Source organism: Bolinopsis microptera, chromosome 13, assembly GCF_026151205.1.
Source record: "Bolinopsis microptera isolate Bmic1 chromosome 13, MBARI_Bmic_1.0, whole genome shotgun sequence".
NCBI classification, from domain to species: domain Eukaryota; kingdom Metazoa; phylum Ctenophora; class Tentaculata; order Lobata; family Bolinopsidae; genus Bolinopsis; species Bolinopsis microptera.
Genome location: NC_087084.1, coordinates 2,885,664 through 2,905,446, shown reverse-complemented (window position 1 = coordinate 2,905,446; position 19,783 = coordinate 2,885,664). Strand labels below are relative to the sequence as shown.

Genomic DNA, 19,783 nt, shown 5'->3' with positions numbered 1-19,783 from the left:
ATGCATAATAATTGTAAAAGCTTAATAATGATAACTTATTAACCGTAGAGTGTAATTATCAGATATTATTATATTTATTTGTAATAAAGCTAAATCTTTAACGGGATCGCTGGTTTTACTGACTCAACTGATCAAGTTTATTGAATTGTATCCAACTTAAACTGTTCCCTGTTTTTGTAAATATTAGATATTTTAGTTGCTGACTTCATTTCTTTAGCAAGATCACCTACGTATTTGTTGTGTAATATTGACATGTGAGCCTGAACCTTAGAATTTTATAATGTAAGGAATTGACAAATGTGCACGTTTCAGTATCGTATCCAGACAGCGTCGTCATGGCAACGGCCACATGTGACAAGGTGCATGTAGTGATGTTCCGCGAGAAGTAGGATAGTTATCTAACGAAACTACATGATTTCGTATGTGACGTCATGCCATGTGATATGTGACGTCATGTCATGTGACTCTTAGTCTCCGGAGGCAGAAAGTTGAGAATCGAATATTCGGGGAGTTGTGTGATCGAATTTGTATGTTTATTTTCATTATAAAACTTGAGGTGATAAATCACTATGTACAGAATCATGAAAATCAATTAAAGGACAGTAGCATCACTTATCAATGATCGATATTTTTATCAGAATTTATATTTGATGTAATTTAATTCTATGTTTAATTTTGGTTTTGTCTGAATTTCCCGTTTGTATTTTATGTTTTTATCCAAATGCTGCATTTTCTGTAACTGTGTAAGTGTAATAAGCTGATATTGAGAGATTTACCAGTTACCTTAAATTTAATGTCTACTCTTTACTTAGTATATCATAGAATTGCCAATCACAAACTATGCAGCAGCATGCCCGGGTTGTTCACATATTGGCATTGCGTAATCAGTTACCTGGGGACCCTTGTCATACGTTGTATGACCCGCCGCGCACGAAGTGGGGGTCGCAACGTGATACAAGGGGACCCCAGACTATAATGTTCATAAACATTAGAGATTCGGCGGAATGACAGGCTGAGCGTCGCCCAGTAGGTATTGCCTAATCAGCCGAAGAGGGAGGGGGGTTTTCAAATGATTTACGGCCAGGTAGCGCAGTTGGTTAGAACGCCAGCTTTGCAATCGTGAGGTTGCGGGTTCAAATCCCACTGTCTGTCTGGTCGTGGGGTGAGCGTCGTTGACGTTCAGCTAAGGATCCTAAGTGGTCTATGCAGCCCCCCGGTCTACTCAGCCGAATACTCGAGAAATCGGGCGTGAGGGTTAAATGAGGAGCTGCACATTGCAGCAAAGTCTCGGGCGAAGAAAGTATGGTACACACTACCTTAACCGTCACTGGCTAAAAACAAATCCTTCGGCTTCCTGTAATTGGCTGGTTGCACTTGTGTAACAATGTGGCTGTTGGAATACTCCGAAGTAAAATAAGTGTCTTGATTTAAAAAAACACTAGTGTACAGTGTAATAATTATAAAATAGCTATGTGTAAAACTGATTACGGAGTGAGGGGGTAACAAGAATTGCGCCCGTTGTTTCGTTGTGGCGGACGCTAGATTTACATTCACAACAACTATGAACTACAAGCTCTAATCAGCTCACTTCATAATATTTACTGGGCTGCGCTCAGCCTGTCATTCCGCATATGAACATAATAGCCTGAACATAATAGCCTGAGGTCCCCAGGTAACATAATATGAACATTATGTTTTAAATAGGGAAACACTTGTGATTGAATTCAATTGCCGTAGAACTTGTAGCGCTTTACTGGGCCGCGCTCAGCCTGTCAATGTCATTCCGCCTAATCTCTTCGGTTTATGAACATGATAGCCTGAGGTTGAGTGAGGTCCCCAGGTAAGTAGCGCTATGTACTACTGGGCCGCGCCGCGCATCTTCTCGCAACCAATGCAGATCGGCGAGATGCGAAGGATTGACATCGTGAATCAACCGTAGAACTAGAACATAATTATTATTTGTAGGTTTATAACTTACCAGGACGCGCGCCGAGTTGGACTCGTCGACGGTCCTTTGGAACAAATATTTTATCATTTACGAGTATTACCCGTTAAACACTGACCCTCGATCATCTGTCATCGCCGTTGACGGATGTTACTCGTCTAAATTTCTTCGAAGTAGCGCGCGCCGCTTTCTTCTCGAAAATGCCCGACGGCAAGTGCTACGAAGTAGCGCGCGCCGGGCCAGACCATTAACAATGGTCAATCATCGCCGGCTTTTAGTTTTAGTCTTTTACTAATTCGCTTGATTCACGATGTCAATCCTTCGCATCTCGCCGATCTGCATAAGAATGTGGTTGCGAGAAGCATTATTGGATGCGCGCGCGACCCAGTAGTGCATCGCGCTACAACTAATTCGCTCGCACAAAAATTATCACGTGACTTTGGCTTTTATGGTTTTACACAAACCGGAACCCTAATTCTAATTTATAACCCGAGCCCTAAACAATCAAATTCGTGTTTAACTAGCCTCTTACGTGACCAAAACAGTTGTTTGCTCATAACTCTCCAGTGAAGCATTTTTTCAATTATTCTTCTGTCTTCGCAGCTTAGCGATCAGGCCGAGGCCCAGTTATTATAATTAAATTAGGTTTCATTTCTTTATTAACATTAATATTATTAACGGATTGCTCTATCCAGAGCCCTTGCGCTCGCGCTTGCAGTGGCGCGAAAGCACATGGTTAGGTTTACCTGGGGACCTCAGGCTATTATGTTCATAAACGAATAGAGATTAGGCGGAATGACAGGCTGAGCGCGGCCCAGTACACAGTAAGGTTAGGTGAATTAATAACGGATATTGTACTTCGTACTTAACAGTTCAGTTTGACTGATCGACTAATCGGGTATTAATAATGGAAACATCTGTGTTCACCTAATATAATTGGTGTTAATTAAGGATGGTAAGATTGTTGTTTACTTATAATTGCTGTTTGCTTAATTTTAATGTTTGTTTATTATATTTATTTGAAATCTTCAGTTTTATTTGTTCACATAGTATTAGTATTACTGGGCCGCGCTCAGCCTGTCATTCTGTTACTTACCTGGGGACCTCAGGCTATTATGTTCATAAACATAATAGAGATTCGGCGGAATGACAGGCTGAGCGCGGCCCAGTAATCCGTTACCTGGGGACCCCAGGCTATTATGTTCATAAATAGAGATTCGGCGGAATGACAGGCTGCTAGCGCCGCCCAGTATAGTAAGTCATTCCGCCGTATCTCTATTGTTTATGAACATGATAGCCTGATGCTGAGGACTGAGGTCCCCAGGTGATCAACGTAGTAGTGCAGGGTAAAGTTTAAACATCAAACATAAGATCTGAGCGAAAGCAAGCAGTTGTTTGATTTTGCTCAATTCTCAAACCATTGAAACCTAAATTGTAAATGCTAAAAGTATTGACAATTGAACATTGAAACACATAAGGAAATATACTCCATATACCATGTAACATGTTATGTGTCAAATCAAGTCGCAGATATAACAATGTGATGCAATTGCAACAGTCCTAAACTTTGAACTTACATTTTCAATTTATTAAGTTGTCTTAAAATTAAGGTTTTGATTTGGGTTTGGTTGTGGAAACATAATATTAAATCATGATCAATGAAAATTTGTAAATTAAAACGCAGAATATGGAAACCTGAAACAAAACATAAATCATGAATTAATCGTTCACTAATAAAATAAGTGTATCACAAGAATTATTAGATAATGGATAACAAAAAGATTCTTATGCAATGAATAATCCATCCCCGATTCATATTTGAGTATTATTGATTATGATTACAAGATCGCTGCAGCTGAGTTCCCCAGCGTAAATTCGGTAATAATTAATCTGTATCACTGTCTATGTAAAGAATTTCAATTATAACACGAGCCTAACACTTCGAAGCAGCTTTTATTTACTATATACAGTTTAACGGGTGATACTCGTAAAATATTTGTCCTCGTCGACGAGTCCAACTCGGCGCGCGTCCTGGTAATGGTTATAAACCTACAATTTACAGTCCACCCTTTACCTTTTACCCTCTACCCCTGCCCCAATGGCCAAATTCAATATTTTTGATTTAAATTTTACCTTCAGAATCCACGGCCAAAGTGGAATATCACAATATTTAAACCATGCCACTAATTGTCCAGAATATGTTATTTGCAAGAAGAATTAGCTGACCATAGTGCATAAATTTTACGACTTTCTCAAACTTTGTCTTTAGTGCGTGTCGCGGTCGGTGTCAAACTTTTGTACGGTTCGAACTACTGTGCAAGTGTTGCCGTTGGTGAACCAAATCCTAGCTGACTTTGAGACTTCAAATTAACACAATTAATTAAATAATAACAGTTAAAAATAAAATCTGACCCACTGTAAATAACTCCACCTGGATCCACAAATTGAATTATCGATGTCCATTCATGCTCCAAAATCTTATCAAATGAACAAACGTTGAATTTGTTATCAGTGTTAATTTGATCCCCTTTTCAGACGATCCTCATCAGACATCTTTCTCGGAAATTATGTTCATTCAGTCGGTTCTTGGTATATTCGTCATTCCTAGCATATTATCTACACTGAGTCCGTTCTCTATTAATTAAAAATTTGCAGTCGAAGAAGGCCTGGACTTTAATTTAATTTAAATACAATGATAACACGGCCGGGTCATAACTGATAACGGCCGGGACATAACGAGCTGCTCTGCTCTGGTTATCGGGATTTGATCATACATTTTTCGAATATTTCAACAGCCTATGTCGATTATTTACTGAGCCCCTTTGAAAATTGTTTGATAAAAAAGTAAGCTATAAAACCACTGATTATAATACATCAGCCACGTTACTCATTGCCATACATACCATTACCAAGCTACTTTTTTGACAATTTTAAAATTTAACGTGATGAAACGTACCTGCCAACCTAAATTTATCAACTTTATTTCAATAATTTCTTTATTTTAAATTTTTTTTGATCTTTGTTTTTCAAAAGGTCTTTACATCATACTATATACACTACTTTGACTTAAACAAATTTAACTTTAGAATTCAACTTTTTAAAATGTAATGTCCAACTTTAATGTCTAACCTATTAACTCTTAAGTGATGAACATGTCTGTATTTAAGATATTGACGCTACTGCAAATTCTTCTCTCATCGGTCTGTAGTAATAGTAAGTAACTCATTATTTTATCACTGTGATAGCATTTAAACATTAATAACAGGATTGCTTCTTTACTAAATTAAACTTTTGAAAGCACTAATTTCAACTGCAAATATTTCAATGAATGAGCAAGCTAAACACATTACGGTCGATTTTTGGAATGCTAAAACAATTATCTGACAATTATTACATTTTATGGAACGATTATCTAATTACAATGGGATTTCAAACTATTAATTTAATTGTTCCTTAATGGTGTAAATCGAATTGAAAAGTTTTCATTTTGCTAAAAAATAAAGTTTTAAAATGCTTAGTTTGGTGACGTCACCAAAGTATTTTACACATCAACTGAAACTACTACTATAAGTATAATACAGTCGAACAATAATTTCAAGACATGTGGTCGGAAATGAAATTTTAGCCGTAGATTTCTCAAATTTTTGAATGCAGCGTGTCCAGGATAACAACGTTATTGATTACCTGAGGACCCCAGGCTTTAATGTTGATAAACAACATGTTGATAAACAACCGAATAGAGATTAGGCGGAATGACAGGCTGAGCGCGGCCCAGTAACGTTATTGAATGTCCTTTTCACTACAGCACAAATGATGTTAATGATTTGTTGGCTCCCGTTTTTTATATCAACTTTTTCTTTTCGGATACTTTTTCTACGAAGAGTTATAGTTCTTTAGCATCAGCCAGACGAACATGCGTAAACTAAGTTTTCGATTCATTTACAAACAAGTTCCACTCAGATAAGATTTGCTTGATAGGAGGCAGCGTATTCTTGAGCTTAATTTCATCTTAAGAAGGAATTGTTGTTGTAAGAAACATTTCCTGTAATCATAATTCTCGACCGTGACAAAGCGAGAATCCATCCTGATTTGACATTTGAATAAGTAATCTGTGTAATTTCAGGAATGAGAGAAATACTGAGAAATGAGGTATATCCAGTCGGAGCTGAGTTGTCCCGTACTTATAATGATAACGAGAAGGAGTTCGGTGCTTGGAACGCTTTAGATCGGGACCTGATGACTCGCTCTTATTTTGTAGCTGCCTCTGACGGTAGTGTCTGGATAAAATTAATACTGGAACAGGTGACCTGTGTTGACCAAGTTGTGTGGTACAAGAGTGATGGTCCTTTTTTCACATGGACATGCTCAAAGACTGACTGCACCTGTCAGGATGATTCAATTTCATGGTGTGATCTCTTCTCTCTGACAGTCTCTAATGAGGGAATAGTAGACAATGTTCCTTCAGTTTCGAGATGCAAATACGGAGACACAGTCAAGATAGAGAGGATTGATCACAGTGAAAGTTATGTTGATAACATGGTGTTCGATATATCTGTAACAGAGATAAGAGGTAAGATAAAATATTGGTAGGTAAGATCAAGATACGTGTATAGTAGAATGTAGTGAATATTTGTTACATACAGTGTTTTACGACAGTTTTAAAGTTATGATAGTATCTGAAATAATTGTCAGTAAAAATAATAATGCTTGTAATTTCAGGAATGAGAGACATAATGGTAAGTGAGGTATTTCCAGTCAGAGCTGAACTGTCCCGTACTTTAAATGATGACGAAGAGGAATTCGGTGCTGCGAACACTTTAGATCGGGACCTGATGACTCGCTCTTATTTTGTAGCTGACTCTGACGGTAGTGTCTGGATAAAATTAATACTGGAACAGGTGACCTGTGTTGACCAAGTTGTGTGGTACAAGAGTGATGGTCCTTTCTTCTCATGGACCTGCTCAAAGACTGGCTGCACCTGTCAGGATGATTCAATTTCATGGGCATGTGATCTCTTCTCTCTGACAGTCTCTAATGAGGGAATAGTAGACAATGTCCCTTCAGTTTCGCGATGCAAATACGGAGACACAGTCAAGATAGAGAGGATTGATCACAGTGAAAGTTATGTTGATAATATGGTGTTCGATATATCTGTAACAGAGAAAAAAGGTAAGATAAAATATTGGCAGGTAAAATACGTGTATAGTAGAATGTAGTGAATATGTGTTACAGTGTTTTACGACAGTTTTTTGACAATATCTGAAATAATTGTCAGTAAAAAATAATAATGCTTGTAATTTCAGGAATGAGACCAATACTGGTTGATGAGGTATTTCCAGTCAGAGCTGAACAGTCCCGCACCAAAGATGATAACAAGAAGAAGAACGGTGCTCACCTCGCTATAGACCTGAACCTGCTGACCAGGTCTGTAACATACCCTGGTGCTGGCGGTAGTATCTGGTTTAAGGTTACACTCGACCAGGTCAGCTGTGTTGACCAGATTGTTTCCTACTTCCGCAATGATGGTCGTCCTAGTCTCACCTGGACTTGCTCAAAAGCAGGCTGTTCCTGTAATGGTAGACACTGCAACAAATACTCTCTGACAGTCTACAGAGAGGGGGCTGTAGACAGTATCCCTTCAGTTCCAGACTGCAAATACGGAGACACGGTCAAGATAGAGAGGACTGATAACACTGGTAGTTCTTTCTTGAACGAGATATCTGTAACAGAGAAAAAAGGTGAGATAACATATTGGCAGGAAAGATACGTGTACAGTTGAATTACTGCTAGCAGTATCTCGGAAGAGTTTAAAACACAAAACACCTCACGCTTAACATACGATTATATCAAAATAACCCATATCTATTATCTATAACGCACGTTTGATTGTTATTCGGTAATCTGCCGATGTAATTGTAAGGTTGGGACACAGTCCGGCCACGGACCTAACACTTTGGGATAAGCTGCTGAAACTTTACTTTTAGCCAACGGGCTTGTTCCCGGAGATGTACCATGTAATTAACTGTATTAGACCGGGGCTCTGGTCAGCATTAATGTTTTGTTGAGCAGCATTTTACTCAAAGTAATGTTTGTAATTGTCAGGTATTCTCATACCATCCTCAAGCGATGACAACCTGGGTTTCAGCAGCTCTGGAAATAAATCAATGATACAATATTCATTTCGCGATAGAACTCGAAGAGCAAGCATCATGTAAATGCTATATTTTTCAGTCGGAGAACAAGGAGAACTAGGAGCTGAAGGAGAAAAAGGAAGACAAGGGGAGACTGGAGAAAAAGGGGCTCAAGGAACTAACGATTTCTGCTCATCGGTTAGTGGGATCTGTTCGTTAGAAGGAGCAGAAGGTGAACCTGGTGAACCTGGTTTTGACGGGCTGAAAGGAGCAACTGGAGACTCGGGGTATGTTGGAGAAATAGGAGAACAGGGCTTAGGTGGTGATGATGGGGTGGAGGGTTATAATGGAGGACCAGGTATAAAGGGAGAAAACGGAGGAGACGGAGAAGATGGAATATCAGGATCCATCGGAGAACAGGATTGTGAGCCTGAGAGCTGTGGCCTAAGACTGGGACATTGTTATGGGATGGGGAGTAGCAGGTTCACAGTCCAGTGTATGGAGGGATATGCAGCAAATGGTATTTGGCGAAATTCCAGGTTTTGGGGACTCAGATGCTGTAAAATTATTGTAAAATGAAAAAAAATTAGTATTTGTGCTTTTGTTAGGGGATATAAAGCTTTAAATGTAAATATGAGTATGACTATTAGTATTTGTATTATTTTGTATTTATTTTTGTTACTCATTTTAATATATGATTGAGCTATTAGATCACTATTTAACAAGTTTCAATATTATTTTTATAACATGCAACGGCCTTTTGGTTGTAGGTTTATAACTTACCAAGGGCAAGACACGCGCCGAGTTTGACTCGTCGACGGTCTTTGAAACAAATATTTTACGAGTATTACCCGTTAACCTTTTGCCGGCTTGATGATCAATATTGGTTTTTTGCTCGCTTAATATTCTCTCAGTGCACCATTGCATAAAATTGTGATCCCATCAAACCTTACTGGCGTGTTACTAGAGGTAATCGCGTCTTCACAGCGAGCTCATATGCTCGCGCCTGCGCTATATTAACATTTATTGTTTATATTAAGTTTATTGCACGCGTGACGCATTCCAGCTCTTTACGTGACAGTTGACACAATATTCAGCCAATCAGAGGACATGAATTTGCAAAATAAAAGTTGCAAGCTTTCATTTGGCCCAAACTGAGATTTTTCGCGATAACTCGCATTAGTATTAGTACATATGACATAGTAATTAAGCGCAGTTTTGTTTCACATTCGTCAAGTCGTCTGCATGATCCATGATCGTCGCGTCATCACTCATATTACCCGCTTTTACTAAATCGCTCGCCCAAATTTTAAGAAAATTCTTGTGAAAAGGCCCTCTGGGTATGAAAGTGATTTGAATCGGTGTATTTTTGGACGCTGATTCCGAATCACCCCCCATGACGTAGAGTTAAAATGCTTCCCTGGAGAGTTATGGGCAAAAAACCGTTTTGGTCACGTGACAGGCTAGTAAAATACGAATTCGATTGTTTAGGGCTCGGGTTAGCCGTTAGGGTTAGGGTTGTGGTAAGGGTTATGGTTAGCTTCGGGGTTACGGTTAGGGTTAGGGTTGGGATAAGGGTTTATGTAAAACCGTTTTGTACGGCTGCAAAACCATAAAAATCAAAGTCACGTGAAATTTTTGGGCGAGCGAATTAGTAAGAGCCCATATTACCTGGGGACCCCAGGCTATTATGTTCAACAAACAATGCAACCGAATAAAGATTCGGCGGAATGACAGGCTGAGCGCCGCCCAGTAACACTCATATTAGTGTTACATATATCAGTCATCAATCCCCTTGATACATGTTCGCGCGCGAAAAGTGGCATGCAACGTATGTCAACAATCCCCGTTATTCCATTTTATATAGATTATAGGTAGTGAGCCATCGATAGTGAGCCGCGCGTGCCGACTGTAGCCGTAGGATGGTTTTTTAGCGCTAATTTCGGCCAGCACAAAATTCTTGAAACAAATGCGTATTGACAATTGAGTGACCTTCCGGCCCTTGATCCAATTTGAACAAAAATTTGTTAGCTTACTTATGACTAATAAATTTACAAGCTGAAATAAATGTAAAACTGTCCTAAAAATTTAAAGGACATTTAACCATCAAACATTATATTATGTTATTATCAGTACAGCTAAAAACATATTTTTGATTTTGCTCCATTTTCATTACTATATTTGATTCACGATGTCAATCCTTCGCATCTCGCCGATCTGCATGTGGTTGCGAGAAAAATTATATTTGATGCGCGGCGCGACCCAGTAGTGCATCGCGCTACAATACTATATCAACTTCGATACCTACCAAATTTTTTGGATAGTTGTAAAATTCTAACAAATTTTTTAAACAAATTTTCAGAATGATCTCATTCAAGGACTAGAAACCGAAGATATGACAAAATAATACGACAAAAATCAACAAATATTATCAAATGACGCCAAATTACTTGTATCACGTTGTGACCCCCATTGTCGTTTCACGTATGACTTAGTGTTTTTTTGTATCACGCTGCGACCCCCACGGTCGTTTCACTATCCCCTTTATCGACCTGACGATACAGGGGGAGCCGCGCACTTCGTGCGCGGCGGGTCATACAACGTATGACAAGTGTTTTTACGATACAGGGGGCGCGCACTCAACATATGAAAACAAATTACTTGATTGACGATGTCAACCCTTCCAGTTCCAAATCGTTGTTCTGCGAAGCGCCGAAGCAAGAATGCTAGTTTGCTCGGCCGGCACTATAGACATAGTGAAACGACCGTGGGCCGGGGGTCACAACGTGATACAATAAAAAACAATGATACACAAATTTTGAAAATCCGAGTAAGTTTAATTTTATCGTGCACCCCTATTTAGTTATGTACTGTAGCAAAGTCCTTGTTGGTTTGAGATTTATAACCTACCAAGACGCGCACCGAGTTCAGAGTTGGACTCGTCGACGGTCTTGATAAATATAAAATATTTTACGAATATCACTTGTTAACGAAATCCACGATAGGGCTGCGCACTCGTGCGTGGCGGGCAGCCCACAACGTGAGGCAAGCACAGTTTTAAGTTAAGTTTATATTTTTCTTGAAAGCACACTCGCCAATTAATTGCTTGTAGGTTTATAAGTATAGCACATAACAGCTACGCGCGAGCTGAGTTAAACCCGTAATCGAGTGACGGTCTTGGAACAAATATTAAGAACGACGCAATTAAGAACGACAAACGACGGTAATTTCTCTCTGGGGAGACAGAGGGGCAAAAAAGAACTTTGTCAATATAGACAGTTTTGATTTGAACTTGGATGTTGGAGCCGCAAGGCCAAGGGTGATTTTTTTTCTTCAAAACATTGAGTTTTTGATGAGTTATTTTTATATAGGGTCATTTGCATTGTGACATTATGTGTATACTGTTTGAAACATTTTACAAATTATTAGTTATACTTACCCAATACTGAATACAAGATCCAAAAAAAATTACACCAGCAACTTTACTGGCTGGGCGTGTTATTAAAGGTGATCGCGTCTTCACAAAAAGTTATTTTTACGAGGCGTACATTAGGGGTCGTTCACATATACGTAATCAATATTTTAGTAATTTTTACCCCCCCTCCCCCTTTCCGTAATCAACAGTAATCAAAACCCCCCTCCTGACAGCAATATTACGTAATCATGGCCTGACCCCCCCTTGACTTTTTTTCCTATAAAACACTTTTCTCTACGTTTCATGTTACCTGGGGACCTCAGGCTATCATGTTCATAAACATAGAATAGAGATTAGGCGGAATGAAAGGCTGAGCGCGGCCCAGTAAGTGAACGGTGCATCAACTACCCGCCGAAGCGTTGGGTTGGGAGTCCTCCCTGGAATCATTTCGTCCGTAAAATTGTATGCAATATTAAATAGTACAGTGAAATATCTACAAAATTTACATAAACAAATCTAGGTGACCTCAAAGCTCGTCTTCTGAGGGATGAGGTTGAAGAAAACGTCTTGCAGTTCAAGATGCTGGGCTGTTGATCTTCCTCTGATTCCCCTCAGTGCAATGACTGTACTTCTTAACAGATCAAATCTGAATTGTGTCCTGATATGATTTTTGACTTGGCTTTTGGCTTCTTTTTGTGGTCAGCTATCATCTCAGAGACACAATCTACAAACACAGTTCAGAGCGGTCCCATACCTCCGGAGGTTGTGAAGACTAGAGGGACAAAGGATCCTTTCTCTGACTGAAGTACTCTACTACTCTCTCTTCATACAAATCTTTCTTTTCTTTCTCATGATCTCTATTTATTTACAAATGTGTAGGAATAAGTAATTTAGAAAAGTTACATTATGCTAGTTGAACCCTATAAATCGAATTTATAGGATTCAATATTAGATCTATATTCGTTTTTTCTAATAAATAATTAAATATACAAATTAAGTAAACATATACAAATTACAGATTATTACTCACTTAGCTGATTAAGCAGTACACTGAATAAATAACTCTTCCCTAGAAGCTGTAGAAATGGTTGTTGAAATTAAATCAGTAGAGGAGTTTGACGAGAAGGTGATGAAGGGATCTGGTGTTATTGTTGTTGACTTCTGGGCTCCCTGGTGTAAACCATGTGTGCGATTTGCACCCAAATTCAAAAAAATGGATGAGGAGATGGTTAGTATTACCTTTTACAAGCTTGATGTGGATGAGCTATCCGAAGTCATGGAAAGTCAGGGGATAAACTGTATGCCCACATTCAAGGTCTACAAAAACGGAGGATGTGTTGGAACTGTTGAGGGTTCAAATGAGGTCAATCTTAGGGAGCTCTTAGATAGTCACAAATAGATTTACTATTATATTGACACTGCACTATTGTATGTATAGTATGATGATTCCAGCTTTTTAGAACTTTTATGAAATTATGTCAGTTACTAAGTAAATGTGAGAAAGTATGATTTAGACCATTATTTAGCTATTTTTAAATCAAGAAACGGTTGTAATATAGGAGGGAGACCAATATCATAATATATCTTAACTCTGTTAACAGGTGGGCACAGGAGGCTACACTGGGCCTTGACTCTGTGTCTGTATGTACTGAGAATTGAAAGTTTTTGTTACTCAGTTTAAATTTTGTATTCTGGTGAAGGTCTGGTTTTTTCATCTTTTACTGTGTGCCAAATTAAGTATGTGGTCAATGTTTCAAATATAAAAACTTTTAATCATGTAAATAGAATATGAAATAAGACGTGAAACTAATTTCTTTCTAATAAATAACTTGGCCCTATTCAAAAAGCCCAATCAGTGGAATTCTGCACTAATATCTGTACATAGAATATATGGTTAGGGTTAGGATTATAGTTAGGTTTAATGCAGTTTTCACACGTGAGTTGTTAGAGACAAACAAGTAGAAAAAACCAGATTAAAATCTGACCTTGCATTCCCGAGATAGCTGAAAAATGATGTTTACCCTAGCCTGAAGGTCAGGGTAAGGGTTCACACAAATTTCCGCTTGTTGGGCTTCTTGGATACTGCCCATAACTTTAAGTGTTTTTATGGTAAATTTTCTACAAAGTTGTTTGATTGGGTACGGTATTATAATTTTGGCATCCTTTCATTGCATTGCTAAGAGCATTTACTTTGTACATAGTGACCGGATCGGATGTAATACTGAGGGTGTTTAACATGGTTTACCCATTCCCGGATTTAACAATTTTCCAACTAGGAATGCTATTCAATTCTTTTAAGACAGTATTATTACTGCTGTGTTGTTATTGATTTCTAGCATTGCATCTCATGTGTTAATGAAACCTTTTCGAATGACTACCACTGAAACTGAAACTTCAAAAGCCCCAGCTTTATTGTTTTAATACTAACACAAGCAATAGAAAGATTGACTAGGTCTCATATAGTACAGTCAAATACGTCCCAACAAAACCCTGATTTACCGCAAACCACGATTTACCGCGAATGTTCCCTTTCCCACAAACTAAATCAGGGTTTTACTGTATTAAAGATCTACTTAAGGGGGCATACACCAGATCTGTCCGAAACTGTCCAACCCAAATGACCTCATAGGATGTTCAGTCACCATCTAGCGCACCGTTACCACACCAAAAAACAGTGTTTTTGAGGATTCCCATTTTCTGGTTAAAGTGCATTTTCGGAAAAGCACAATTTGTTTTGTTGAGAGGCTATATAAGTCAATCATTTCTTGTGATATCGAGCTGAAATGTTGCACGAAGTTTATTCATATCTTGTTCAAGATGTGTGTAAAATCTTGATATGGTATCTTGATATGGCTGGAAATTTTTGGTGTATGCCCCCTTAAGATATCTTTAAAACCTATTATCGATACTTGAACCCTAACTAGTCTAGGGGACCTAAAACTGTTTTGTGTCAAAACAAACTTGTACCACCTTCTCCTTACACCTACATCTGTTACGCAGCACTTGACTATTATACTACACTAGTACACTATACTATACTATATATTACTACTTTTAACAATTAAATCTTCCCTAGAAACTGTGAAAATGGTCGTTGTAATTGAATCAGTGGAACAGTTCCAGGAGAAGGTGATGAACGGGTCTGGTGTTATTGTGGTTGACTTCTGGGCTCCCTGGTGTGGCCCTTGTGTTCATTTTGCTCCCAAATTTGAGAGTTTAGACAAGGAGATGGCCGATGTTACCTTTTACAAAGTTGATGTTGATAGTCTCTCTGAGGTGTCGGAAGAACAGGGTATAAACTGTATGCCCACATTCAAGGTCTACAAAAATGGAGAATGTGTTGGAACTCTAGAGGGTGCAAGTGAGGCTAAACTTAGGGAGCTTCTCAATAGCCATAAATAGATGGACAATGGACATGCTTCTCAATGTATGCATGATCATTTATTATTTCAGCGTTTCAACAAACAAAAAAAACAAAAAAATGTGTCTTATTTAGTTTTTTTATAAATTCTATTTCTATTTAGAATATTTCATTTTAGATTTTTTGGTTATAGACGGTAAAAATGTATGTTGACAAATATTATTTACTTTTTTTTCACCTTCGATGTCGTTTTATTGATCACTGATCTAGTCAATAGTATTTCAATACAGCATTCAATCTAGTCACTAACAGCATATTTATTTATTGAATGCTGACTGTAAAATAAGGACTTCAAAAAGTTGTATTTTCAACTGTGTAAACCGCACAGCTATGATTGAACTGCAGTAGTCAACATCTAAATCTGTCATCTGGTATTATATCTACAGGTGTTAGAAACTATAAACAGATGCATTTTCGAATATTCACCTTTGGTAATCGAAACATACATTAAGCATCACCATACATGAATACATACAATTATGAATGTATAATTACTTCAAAAATTTGAGATTCAAGATTATCGTTTTACCTTCTATATTCTGCATGTATCAGGAAATACGAAGGGTATTAAACATGTTATTCCGATCAGCAATAAGTTAAGCCAAGGTTAGCAGTTCACTATGGCTACGTCACCTCAAGATTTGGGAAAGGCATTTTCAGAGCACTATTATGGAGCATTTTCCAAGAACAGAGCTGAACTGTTCCAATACTATGTGAGTATCCAATTTCACTTATTTGTAGACTCTTCGAAATGTAATTTTTATTGCATCTTAACTTAGACTCGTCCTTTTTTATTTCTCCAGTGCAGCATCTTATAGATGCTTTGCATGACGTAGAGATTTTCTATTCTATAATCCATTGACGCCACATGTAAAATTGTTGGTGGTAAAACTATAAAAGTAAACTAATTCATCGATATAATTATAAATTACTGTAATAGATATAATGATACTAACATCTGATCAGCACCCGCAAGCGATGCTGACTTTCGAAGGAGCTCAAGTATCTGGCCGTGACGCTATCAGTCAGAAATTGACAAGTAAGTAAATTGTGAAACTTATGAAAGTTTGAATTCGCACAAAACATAAATCCTGAATTCAATCATTTTATCAATTTAATAATTGGATTACTGATTAGCTGATAAATTGATTGCTCAGGTTTACCGTTTCAACAAGTGCAGCATGTGGTAACGACAGTTGATGTACAGCCGGTGCCTGCATGTGACGGGGCTATCATAGTTCAAATACTCGGACAACTTAAGGTATCATAGTTCAAATACTAGGACAACTTAAGGTATTATAGTTCAAATACTCGGACAACTTAAGGTATCATAGTTCAAATACTCGGACGACTTAAGGTATCATAGTTCAAATACTCTGACAACTGAAGGTATCATAGTTCAAATACTAGGACAACTTAAGGTATCATAGTTCAAATACTCGGACAACTTAAGGTATCATAGTTCAAATACTCTGACAACTTAAGGTATTATAGTTCAAATACTCGGACAACTTAAGGTATCATAGTTCAAATACTAGGACAACTTAAGGTATCATAGTTCAAATACTCGGACAACTTAAGGTATCATAGTTCAAATACTCTGACAACTTAAGGTATCATAGTTCAAATACTCGGACAACTTAAGGTATTATAGTTCAAATACTCGGACAACTTAAGGTATCATAGTTCAAATACTAGGACAACTTAAGGTATCATAGTTCAAATACTCGGACAACTTAAGGTATCATAGTTCAAATACTCTGACAACTTAAGGTATTATAGTTCAAATACTCGGACAACTTAAGGTATCATAGTTCAAATACTAGGACAACTTAAGGTATCATAGTTCAAATACTCGAACAACTTAAGGTATCATAGTTCAAATACTCGGACAACTTAAGGTATCATAGTTCAAATACTCTGACAACTTAAGGTATTATAGTTCAAATACTAGGACAACTTAAGGTATCATAGTTCAAATACTCGGACAACTTAAGGTATCATAGTTCAAATACTAGGACAACTTAAGGTATCATAGTTCAAATACTCGAACAACTTAAGGTATCATAGTTCAAATACTAGGACAACTTAAGGTATCATAGTTCAAATACTCGGACAACTTAAGGTATCATAGTTCAAATACTAGGACAACTTAAGGTATTATAGTTCAAATACTCGGACAACTTAAGGTATTATAGTTCAAATACTAGGACAACTTAACGTATCATAGTTCAAATACTCGGACAACTTAAGGTATTATAGTTCAAATACTAGGACAACTTAAGGTATCATAGTTCAAATACTCAGACAACTTAAGGTATCATAGTTCAAATACTCGGACAACTTAAGGTATCATAGTTCAAATACTCAGACAACTTAAGGTATCATAGTTCAAATACTCTGACAACTTAAGGTATTATAGTTAAAATACTAGGACAACTTAAGGTATCATAGTTCAAATACTCGGACAACTTAAGGTATCATAGTTCAAATACTAGGACAACTTAAGGTATCATAGTTCAAATACTCGGACAACTTAAGGTATCATAGTTCAAATACTCTGACAACTTAAGGTATTATAGTTCAAATACTCGGACAACTTAAGGTATCATAGTTCAAATACTAGGACAACTTAAGGTATCATAGTTCAAATACTCGAACAACTTAAGGTATCATAGTTCAAATACTCGGACAACTTAAGGTATCATAGTTCAAATACTCTGACAACTTAAGGTATTATAGTTCAAATACTAGGACAACTTAAGGTATCATAGTTCAAATACTCGGACAACTTAAGGTATCATAGTTCAAATACTAGGACAACTTAAGGTATCATAGTTCAAATACTCGAACAACTTAAGGTATCATAGTTCAAATACTAGGACAACTTAAGGTATCATAGTTCAAATACTCGGACAACTTAAGGTATCATAGTTCAAATACTAGGACAACTTAAGGTATTATAGTTCAAATACTCGGACAACTTAAGGTATTATAGTTCAAATACTAGGACAACTTAACGTATCATAGTTCAAATACTCGGACAACTTAAGGTATTATAGTTCAAATACTAGGACAACTTAAGGTATCATAGTTCAAATACTCAGACAACTTAAGGTATCATAGTTCAAATACTCGGACAACTTAAGGTATCATAGTTCAAATACTCAGACAACTTAAGGTATCATAGTTCAAATACTCTGACAACTTAAGGTATTATAGTTAAAATACTAGGACAACTTAAGGTATCATAGTTCAAATACTCGGACAACTTAAGGTATCATAACTTCAAATACTCGGACAACTTAAGGTATCATAGTTCAAATACTCGGACAACTTAGGGTATCATAGTTCAAATACTCGGACAACTTAAGGTAAGGTTTTTTTAGGGTGCCAAGGGTGCCAGCACCCTTGCCTCAAATTTTTTCATCGAAAAATTAAAATTGTCTGGCCCACTATTTCATCTTACAGACCCACAAGTCAATCTACAGACCCATTTCAGAGTAGCAAAGACCCACTATTAAGCGAGTAGACACACACTTAATAACAACAGACCCACTATCGATATCAACAGGCCCACTATTTCATCTTACAGACCCACAAGTCAATCTACAGACCCATTTCAGAGTAGCAAAGACCCACTATTAAGCGAGTAGACACACACTTAATAACAACAGACCCACTATCAATATCAACAGGCCCACTATTTCATCTTACAGACCCACAAGTCAATCTACAGACCCATTTCAGAGTAGCAAGCCACATTCAATGGAAAAGTGGGTCTTTAACCCAAAAAAGTCAGCACCATTGGGTGGGTCTGTGGCACCCAGAAAAAAAAACCTTAACTTAAGGTATCATAGTTCAAATACTCGGACAACTTAAGGTATCATAGTTCAAATACTCGGACAACTTAAGGTATCATAATTCAAATACTCGGACAACTTAAGGTATCATAGTTCAAATACTCGGACAACTTAAGGTATCATAGTTCAAATACTCGGACAACTTAAGGTATCATAGTTCAAATACTCGGACAACTTAAGGTATCATAGTTCAAATACTCTGACAACTTAAGGTATCATAGTTCAAATACTCTGACAACTTAATCGGTTCGAAAATTAATTTCCGATTCGGCTGAAAAAGCGGATCCGGTCGGTTTTCACATTGGATAAAACAGAATGCCATTTTCCCAACTAAAACAAAATATTTTACTGAATTATATTTCAATTTTCAGACCGACAACGATCCTCCGCACGGCTTCGTCCAAGTGTTTACAATATTTCCCATAAATGGAAACCACCTTATCGTAAACGACATGTTCAGACTGGTGCTACATAACGCATAAGTTGTCAGTTCCTTTGGTTCGTCTAAATATTCTGTTTCCTCTCATGGAGGTTTCCTCTCATGGAGGTTCTTCTCTCTGTCGGTTTCCGTCCGTGCTGTTTCGGTGACCTTGAATGGGACTATGATCGCTCGAAAGATACTCTGACAAAATTTGAGCACTTATTGTGGGCCCAATTTTTAGTTTTATATTTCTTTAAATATGATTAAAGTGATTGGTTGGGTGACGAGGAACTATGGTGTTGTTGGAAGTGTGGAAATGCGATGCCGCGCGATGCCGTGCGATGCCGTTTTACGTTGTTTCTGATAACTATAAGTCTTTGTTTTTATCACGTGCTTTTCAAAAGGGAAACTTGTCATCTGAGAATTTTAAAACGTATTAAGTTTACAATTTAATATCTTGAGTCAACTACTATCAACTCATTTAATTACTATACAAGTTGCTATACAAGTTGCTATAAAATTAAATCGTGTAATTTATTACGGGCTTCGTTTCTTTGTCTCTGAAAGAATTTAAACGAGTCATATTG

General features: G+C 37.4%; 3 protein-coding genes across 3 annotated transcripts in view; all 3 read left to right on the top strand.

Annotated features, from left to right (window-relative positions):
• Positions 1 to 19,736, top strand: part of LOC134825350 (nuclear transport factor 2-like) — a 78,808-nt gene extending 59,072 nt beyond the window's left edge. The window contains exons 2-5 of the mRNA XM_063837533.1: positions 15,508 to 15,625; positions 15,879 to 15,951; positions 16,070 to 16,173; positions 19,147 to 19,736. Coding sequence (XP_063693603.1) covers positions 15,533 to 15,625; positions 15,879 to 15,951; positions 16,070 to 16,173; positions 19,147 to 19,257 — 381 coding nt within the window. The 5' untranslated portion in view covers positions 15,508 to 15,532 and the 3' untranslated portion in view covers positions 19,258 to 19,736. The remainder of the gene's footprint in view (positions 1 to 15,507; positions 15,626 to 15,878; positions 15,952 to 16,069; positions 16,174 to 19,146) is intronic.
• On the top strand, positions 5,859 to 8,730 carry LOC134825448 (uncharacterized). The gene is made up of 5 exons (XM_063837624.1): positions 5,859 to 5,862; positions 6,069 to 6,515; positions 6,665 to 7,114; positions 7,249 to 7,683; positions 8,177 to 8,730. The coding sequence occupies exons 1-5, from the start codon at positions 5,859 to 5,861 to the stop codon at positions 8,653 to 8,655; spliced, it is 1,815 nt and encodes a 604-aa protein (XP_063693694.1). The 3' UTR covers positions 8,656 to 8,730.
• Positions 12,576 to 14,893, top strand: LOC134825447 (thioredoxin 1-like). Its single transcript, XM_063837623.1, has 2 exons — positions 12,576 to 12,843; positions 14,568 to 14,893. The coding sequence occupies exons 1-2, from the start codon at positions 12,576 to 12,578 to the stop codon at positions 14,891 to 14,893; spliced, it is 594 nt and encodes a 197-aa protein (XP_063693693.1).
• Positions 19,737 to 19,783: the final 47 nt, after the last annotated feature.